At 42.8% G+C, this 9,019-nt stretch overlaps 1 protein-coding gene across 1 annotated transcript; it reads left to right on the forward strand.

Moving 5' to 3' along the window:
• The first annotated feature begins 4,719 nt into the window (after positions 1 to 4,719).
• Positions 4,720 to 7,505, forward strand: LOC145862303 (uncharacterized). Its single transcript, XM_082965771.1, has 3 exons — positions 4,720 to 5,104; positions 5,566 to 6,905; positions 7,036 to 7,505. The coding sequence occupies exons 1-3, from the start codon at positions 4,888 to 4,890 to the stop codon at positions 7,102 to 7,104; spliced, it is 1,626 nt and encodes a 541-aa protein (XP_082821897.1). The 5' UTR covers positions 4,720 to 4,887; the 3' UTR covers positions 7,105 to 7,505.
• The last annotated feature ends 1,514 nt before the right edge of the window (positions 7,506 to 9,019 follow it).

The raw sequence follows: 9,019 nt of genomic DNA on the forward strand, positions 1-9,019 counted from the left end.
AATTCAATGAAGAATATCTCTTGCTTGTAATGCTGAAATCAGTTTTGTTAACCCTGTGTTGGTGTTTCTTTCAGGGTGGATGTCAATGGTGACCCAGCTCAACGCCCTTGGCGGTCCAGAGTCAGAGAGTCAGAAGTTCCATCAGAGCTTTGCAGAGGAACTTGGTGACAAGTACCACTACGCGAATGCCATCGACAGCTCTCTGCTCTGGACTGTTGGGTACACCCCCTACATTCCCGCAGCTCTGAAAGGAAGAAGCTTCCCCTCTGTCGAGAGCTTCTTCCTGGATGAGTGGGAGCCACTGACACTCCTGCAGACTCCTCAGGTTCTGTCCACCAGTGTTTCCATCGAGGAAGACAACCTGATCCAATCTACTGCAGGCCTAGTGTCTCAGGATCTGTCCACCAGTGTTGCCATCGTGGAGAATGACCTGATCCAGTCTGCTGCAGGCCTAGTGTCTCAGGATCTGTCCACCAGTGTTGCCATCGTGGAGAATGACCTGATCCAATCTACTGCAGGCCTAGTGTCTCAGGTTCTCTCCACCAGTGTTGCCATCGTGGAGAATGACCTGATCCAGTCTGCTGCAGGCCTAGTGTCTCAGGTTCTGTCCACCAGTGTTACCATCGTGGAGAATGACCGGATCCAGTCTGCTGCAGGCCTAGTGTCTCTGGTTCTGTCCACCAGTGTTACCATCGTGGAGAATGACCGGATCCAGTCTGCTGCAGGCCTAGTGTCTCAGGTTCTGTCCACCAGTGTTTCCATCGTGGAGAATGACCGGATCCAGTCTGCTGCAGGCCTAGTGTCTCAGGTTCTGTCCACCAGTGTTTCCATCGTGGAGAATGACCGGATCCAGTCTGCTGCAGGCGTAGTGTCTCAGGTTCTGTCCACCAGTGTTTCCATCGTGGAGAATGACGTGATCCAGTCTGCTGCAGGCCTAGTGTCTCAGGTTCTGTCCACCAGTGTTGCCATCGTGGATAATGACGTGATCCAGTCTGCTGCAGGCCTAGTGTCTCAGGTTCTGTCCACCAGTGTTTCCATCGTGGAGAATGACCGGATCCAGTCTGCTGCAGGCCTAGTGTCTCAGGTTCTGTCCACCAGTGTTTCCATCGTGGAGAATGACCGGATCCAGTCTGCTGCAGGCATAGTGTCTCAGGTTCTGTCCACCAGTGTTGCCATCGTGGAGAATGACCTGATCCAGTCTGCTGCAGGCCTAGTGTCTCTGGTTCTGTCCACCAGTGTTACCATCGTGGAGAATGACCGGATCCAGTCTGCTGCAGGCCTAGTGTCTCAGGTTCTGTCCACAAGTGTTTCCATCGTGGAGAATGACCTGATCCAGTCTGCTGCAGGCGTAGTGTCTCAGGTTCTGTCCACCAGTGTTGCCATCGTGGAGAGTGACCTGATCCAGTCTGCTGCAGGCCTAGTGTCTCAGGAGCTGTCCAGCAGTGATGCTAGAGTGAAGGATCGTGATGATTCCACACTGAGAGACTCCAACCAACCTGAGGTCCATGTGGCTGATGTCTCAACCAAGACAAGTAGACTAGTCATCACTATTTCTATGTTTTCAACCGAGAGTTGCAATGCTTCGGTCCATGAAGTTGATGCTATTGCTACCAGCCTGGAGCACTCTGCTGAGAAAATGTCTACCTCTACCGCTGATGGCCACATTGTTTCATCCACTGCTGTTGCCAATCAGAAGAAAACAAGGGGTGGATTCGTCTCAGCTCTTCGGAGATTGTTAACAAGAAAGAACAGGAAGCCTGTCAGTAATACTTATATAGTCTTTTGTACTGTAATATGTTATCATTTATTAACTATTGTTATACTAATATCCAGTGTTAATGGTTGTCTTTAAAATATTTTTCTCTATTGTCTACTTGTCTGTTTTTCAGGCTAAAGTGGCTTCCAAGAAGGAGCACATTCACTTGGTTGACCGCCTCAATGCTGAAGTCACCCACTGAGGACACTCACTCATTGCTGAAAGCATCCAGAATGATGCTTCTGTTTCTCCTCAGCGCCACCTACACCCCTGCCCCTCTCCCCCACACCAAACAATATCAGGGTTGGGGTGAAATCCAGATCAATTCAGTCAATTCAGGAAGTAAACTGAAATTCCAATTCCAATTGTTTCTCATAGGAGGCAATGAGGTAAATTTGAATTGCTATTGGAATTTCAGTTTATTTACTGAATTGACTGAATTGAAAATGAATTGACCCCAACCCTGATCCCTAAGCCCCCACCCCATCCATTTCTATCTTCAGTAAATTTTGTCGAATTTTATTTGAATGTGTTTTGTATCTTCATTAAAACCACAATACATCTCTAATGAGGGTCACTCATGTTACACATCTAGATTTATCATCAAATTACATGCATTCTCACTCATAACCTCTAGAATAAGAAATCAAAACAGACTCAACGTAATATATTAAAGGAATGAAAAGGGCTTTATTCAACTGTGGCTCCTGAAGTCCCTGCACACATTTACATTTACAAGGTTTCATCTTCACTGAGGACAATCTCAGTATTTGATTTCTTGCCGAGACAATCAAGCAGAGACAATGAAAAGCAAATAAATAAACAAATAGAACAAACCAAACAAAAACACAGTCCCCACATGACACATGACACATGACACATGACATGACACACGACACAAGACATGACACATAGCCCAAGAACCATATTGGTGCGTTTTTCCTAATCAGATGATTACTGATTGTGTTTGTTATTATAAGTTCACTGTAATGTCCAGCGTGGTAATAAACTAACATGGTAATGTAATGTACATGTTGTCTTCTAGTCTGTATGTACTATCAACACTCTGGACAGTGAGCTATGGTTTTGTGGTTGAAGGTTTATGTGTATAACTAGATCTACTGTATGGGACAACAAAAAGTACATATGAATAGGGAGTTTAAGCATTTGTGGAGTGACACGGCCTATAAACACAAATTAAAACACATATCAACACAGCCTTATAAATACTAATAAAAACATAGGCTGCATAATACTGAAAACTTTTGTCAATCAACAAAGGAAGATTATCGATGTGCTTTTTTGGAAACCACAACGTATTCCCTAAAAGTACATTCTATTTACATCTTCATTTGGACTAAATATAAAAATATGTACATTAGAGAAACAAGTGTTTTATTTAAACCTTAATTTACTAGGCAAGTCAGTTAAGAACAAATTGTTATTTTCAATGACAGCCTAGGAACAGTGGGTTAACTGCCTTGTTCAGGGGGAGAACGACAGATTTTTTTTTACCTTGTCAGCTCGTGGATTTGATCTTGCAACCTTTCGGTTACTAGTCCAATGCTCTAACAACTAGGCTACAAGTCGCCCCAGTATAAGTATAATATGTGAATCTGTCTTCGTATGTTTTCAGTGCATCTTATCATTATATACAGTCTATAATCTCAGCCCAAAAACAGAGATCTTTTAATACTGTATAACACAATGTTATAATGACTAGGACTGCATTGTGAAAAGTGCCTAAAACCAAAACATCACTACTTCAAAAGCACCTATAAGGAGAATAACAGCTATTGCATTAACACAATAGGAAATTATTCTGATGTTTGCTTCTCTTTTAGACAATGTTGGTACTACGTTGGTAATGGTTGGTACTACTTTGGTAATGGTTGGTACTACGTGGTAATGGTTGGTACTACGTTGGTAATGGTTGGTACTACTTTGGTAATGGTTGGTACTACGTTGGTAATGGTTGGTACAACTTTGGTAATGGTTGGTACTACGTTAGTATTGACATTCACAACTCCCTGTTTCTATTGCAGAACTCAATACAAGACTGTATACATGCAACTACAAACTGCTTGTCATCAGCAATCAGCACTGAGTGATTTCCACAGTATCACTCTCACAGTCACTCTCACAGTGTCTGAGAAGACAGTCTAGGTTGAACGGGGTGCCGCTGAAGAGGGATTCTTGGCAGGTGGATTTGGGCCGATCGGTGGCTACATCTGGGTTTCTGGGGGGTTTGTTTGGGGGTGGTGGTTGATTATCAGTCTGGTTCTTCTGGATTGTTCTGCTTGCTTATTGCGGGGATCTCCTTTGAGACATGACTGAGTCATGGTATTGAAATTAAAACTTGAAAACTAAAATTTTGTGCAGGCTACCATACTGATGCTCTGTTACATCATCAGCAGTGAGCGGACAACTCGGGAAAAAGGACTGGCTCCATACTACAGCCTCTGTAATGTTCATATATATCACAGTACAATGTTAACCGGAACAAATACTCTACTACACATGTGTGTGGAGCATCAGTCATATACAATTGCATTGGCAAAAAGTTTTGATCCTCTGTCTAAAATACTATTATTTTCTGAGCTATTGTCAATTTTGTTTGATAAATAACAGACAATAGGCCTCAAGAATATATCAAATTGTCCTTCTGTTTGTCTAACCAACATATAATGCCTATAGCCAGAGTCCTTCACTGTAATAGAAGACTGCCTGTACAGTTCTTTAAGTTCTCTATTCATAGCATCCTTTTCTGAGGGCTATATTTCACTCAAAAGTCGAATATGGTTAAAACATTTTTGAATGTGTGCAAGTTTGTGTGCAAGGCAGTGAACTGGAAAGATAGGGCAAAATGACTATAGGCGCGGGTACGCCTACACTGCCCAGGTGTGCAAAAGTGCAGGGCTGAGGGCACTCATTTCTGTGACAGTGCGCACGTCCCGCGCTTTTACGCACGGTCTCTTTGCAGTAATGCATAAACGTTGTTTTGGTGTTATGACACTTGCTTACTCGATATTTTACAACTAATAAAAAATAAGAAATTAAAGATGTTTACATTTGGTTTATGGCTAGAGCTTGTGGTAAAGCGAATTAGAATTCCATTCCGATTCTAAACAATGTGTAATGACGTATTCCATCTCTATGCGACCGAGAGGGTCACAATTCCGACGCTTCACATGGAACTCCAGAACCCAAGAGATATGTTCAGAACTCTCAAAAAATCTTCAGTTCTTGATCGACAAACAACGAGAGACAGCATTATTATGGCGAGCTTTTCATTCATCTTCCCTGAAGACAGACATTGTTCCATTAAGGACAACGAAGTCAATTCAGGTAAGAACAATAACATACATTTCCGTCTTTAAATACAAAGATTAATTAAATGTGTGATTGTTAGTGGAAAGAAAATAAAAAACGTAGAAGATATGGCTTTAGGCGTTTGTTGTTAGTTACCAAACAATGTAACCATGCAAAATGAGATTTTCCAGCTGTCTATGGTGTTACTTAGGCCAATGAAAATACTATATGTCCCAAGTATCTCTCCTTACACCAAAAATGTGCACTTGTTCACTTCCCTTCACTGATTTGAAAGGAAATGACTGGTATATTAAATATGGTTAATATGGTACCAGCCAATGATTTTAGATTTGTTGAAAGTATTGAATGAGTGCACACTTCAGGAGAAATAAGATGTTATTGGGATGCATGAAGAATATGAAGAATTCAATGAAGAATATCTCTTGCTTGTAATGCTGAAATCAGTTTTGTTAACCCTGTGTTGGTGTTTCTTTCAGGGTGGATGTCAATGGTGACCCAGCTCAACGCCCTTGGCGGTCCAGAGTCAGAGAGTCAGAAGTTCCGTCAGAGCTTTGCAGAGGAACTTGGTGACAAGTACCACTACGCGAATGCCATCGACAGCTCTCTGCTCTGGACTGTTGGGTACACCCCCTACATTCCCGCAGCTCTGAAAGGAAGAAGCTTCCCCTCTGTCGAGAGCTTCTTCCTGGATGAGTGGGAGCCACTGACACTCCTGCAGACTCCTCAGGTTCTGTCCACCAGTGTTTCCATCGAGGAAGACAACCTGATCCAATCTACTGCAGGCCTAGTGTCTCAGGATCTGTCCACCAGTGTTGCCATCGTGGAGAATGACCTGATCCAATCTACTGCAGGCCTAGTGTCTCAGGTTCTCTCCACCAGTGTTGCCATCGTGGAGAATGACCTGATCCAGTCTGCTGCAGGCCTAGTGTCTCAGGTTCTGTCCACCAGTGTTACCATCGTGGAGAATGACCGGATCCAGTCTGCTGCAGGCCTAGTGTCTCTGGTTCTGTCCACCAGTGTTACCATCGTGGAGAATGACCGGATCCAGTCTGCTGCAGGCCTAGTGTCTCAGGTTCTGTCCACCAGTGTTTCCATCGTGGAGAATGACCGGATCCAGTCTGCTGCAGGCATAGTGTCTCAGGTTCTGTCCACCAGTGTTGCCATCGTGGAGAATGACCTGATCCAGTCTGCTGCAGGCCTAGTGTCTCTGGTTCTGTCCACCAGTGTTACCATCGTGGAGAATGACCGGATCCAGTCTGCTGCAGGCCTAGTGTCTCAGGTTCTGTCCACCAGTGTTTCCATCGTGGAGAATGACCTGATCCAGTCTGCTGCAGGCGTAGTGTCTCAGGTTCTGTCCACCAGTGTTGCCATCGTGGAGAGTGACCTGATCCAGTCTGCTGCAGGCCTAGTGTCTCAGGAGCTGTCCACCAGTGTTGCCATCGTGGAGAGTGACCTGATCCAGTCTGCTGCAGGCCTAGTGTCTCAGGAGCTGTCCAGCAGTGATGCTAGAGTGAAGGATCGTGATGATTCCACACTGAGAGACTCCAACCAACCTGAGGTCCATGTGGCTGATGTCTCAACCAAGACAAGTAGACTAGTCATCACTATTTCTATGTTTTCAACCGAGAGTTGCAATGCTTCGGTCCATGAAGTTGATGCTATTGCTACCAGCCTGGAGCACTCTGCTGAGAAAATGTCTACCTCTACCGCTGATGGCCACATTGTTTCATCCACTGCTGTTGCCAATCAGAAGAAAACAAGGGGTGGATTCGTCTCAGCTCTTCGGAGATTGTTTACAAGAAAGAACAGGAAGCCTGTCAGTAATACTTATATAGTCTTTTGTACTGTAATATGTTATCATTTATTAACTATTGTTATACTAATATCCAGTGTTAATGGTTGTCTTTAAAATATTTTTCTCTATTGTCTACTTGTCTGTTTTTCAGGCTAAAGTGGCTTCCAAGAAGGAGCACATTCACTTGGTTGACCGCCTCAATGCTGAAGTCACCCACTGAGGACACTGAAAGCATCCAGAATGATGCTTCTGTTTCTCCTCAGCGCCACCTACACCCCTGCCCCTCTCCCCCACACCAAACCCTACCAGGGTTGGGGTGAAATCCAGATCAATTCAGTCAATTCAGGAAGTAAACTGAAATTCCAATTCCAATTGTTTCTCATAGGAGGCAATGAGGTAAATTTGAATTGCTATTGGAATTTCAGTTTTACTGAATTGACTGAATTGAAAATGAATTGACCCCAACCCTGATCCCTAAGCCCCCACCCCATCCATTTCTATCTTCAGTAAATTTTGTAGAATTTTATTTGAATGTGTTTTGTATCTTCATTAAAACCACAATACATCTCTAATGAGGGTCACTCATGTTACACATCTAGATTTATCATCAAATATCGTAGAATTCAACAAATGCAGTGGTTTAGCAGTTCAACTTCAGTACTTGTCAATGAGTCATTGCACTGTGACCTTCAGAAACATGTAACATTGTGGAACAACTGAAAACTTTTGCTGACATTCTGTTACAATGTAACTACACTGAACAAAAATATTAACGCAACATGTAAAGTGTTGGTCCCATGTTTCATGAGCAGAAATAAAATCCCAGAAGTGTTCCATATGCACAAAAAGGTTATTTCTCTCAAATGTTGTGTTTACATCCCTATTAGTGAGCATTTCTCCTTTGCCAAGATAATCCATCCACCTGACAGGTGTGGCATATCAACAAGCTGATTAAACATTATGGTCATTACACAGGTGCATCTTGTACTGGGGAAAATAAGAGGCCACTTTAAAATGAGCCGTTTTGTCACACAACACATTGCCACAGATGTCGGATGTTTTGAGGGAGCGTGCAATTGGCATGCTGACTGTGGAAATGTTCACAAGAGCCATTGCTAGACAATTCAATGTTAATTTCTTTACCATAAGCTGTTTCCAATGTGGTTTTAGTGAATTTGGCAGACCACACCAGAGGCTGAGAAGTATTTCTGTCTGTAATAAAGCCCGTTTGTAGGGAAAAACGCATTCTGATTGGCTGGGCCTGGCTCCCCAGTGGGTGGGTCTGGCTGCCAGGTGGGTGGGCCTATTCCATCCAAGGCTGCACCCCTGCCCAGTCATGTGGAATCCATGGATTAGGACCTAATGAATTTATTTCAATTGTCTGATTTCCTTATGTGAACTGCACCTATAGTAAAATCTTTCAAATTGTTGCATGTTGCGTTTATCTTTTTGTCTGCACATTTTCTTGAGAATTACATGCATTCTCACTCATAACCTCTAGAATAAGAAATCAAAACAGACTCAACGTAATATATTAAAGGAATGAAAAGGGCTTCATTCAACTGTGGCTCCTGAAGTCCCTGCACACATTTACATTTACAAGGTTTCATCTTCACTGAGGACAATCTCAGTATTTGATTTCTTGCCGAGACAATCAAGCAGAGACAATGAAAAGCAAATAAATAAACAAATAGAACAAACCAAACAAAAACACAGTCCCCACATGACACATGACACATGACACATGACATGACACACGACACAAGACATGACACATAGCCCAAGAACCATATTGGTGCGTTTTTCCTAATCAGATGATTACTGATTGTGTTTGTTATTATAAGTTCACTGTAATGTCCAGCGTGGTAATAAACTAACATGGTAATGTAATGTACATGTTGTCTTCTAGTCTGTATGTACTATCAACACTCTGGACAGTGAGCTATGGTTTTGTGGTTGAAGGTTTATGTGTATAACTAGATCTACTGTATGGGACAACAAAAAGTACATATGAATAGGGAGTTTAAGCATTTGTGGAGTGACACGGCCTATAAACACAAATTAAAACACATATCAACACAGCCTTATAAATACTAATAAAAACATAGGCTGCATAATACTGAAAACTTTTGTCA

Source organism: Salmo salar, chromosome 02, assembly GCF_965601325.2.
Source record: "Salmo salar chromosome 02, fSalSal1, whole genome shotgun sequence".
NCBI lineage: Eukaryota > Metazoa > Chordata > Actinopteri > Salmoniformes > Salmonidae > Salmo > Salmo salar.

Coding starts and splice junctions, on each gene's coding strand:
- LOC145862303 (XM_082965771.1), top strand. CDS start 4,888: ATGTGTAATGACGTATTCCATCTCTATGCGACCGAGAGGGTCACAATT. Junction 5,105..5,565: donor GGACAACGAAGTCAATTCAG/GTAAGAACAATA, acceptor TGTTTCTTTCAG/GGTGGATGTCAATGGTGACC. Junction 6,906..7,035: donor CAAGAAAGAACAGGAAGCCT/GTCAGTAATACT, acceptor TCTGTTTTTCAG/GCTAAAGTGGCTTCCAAGAA.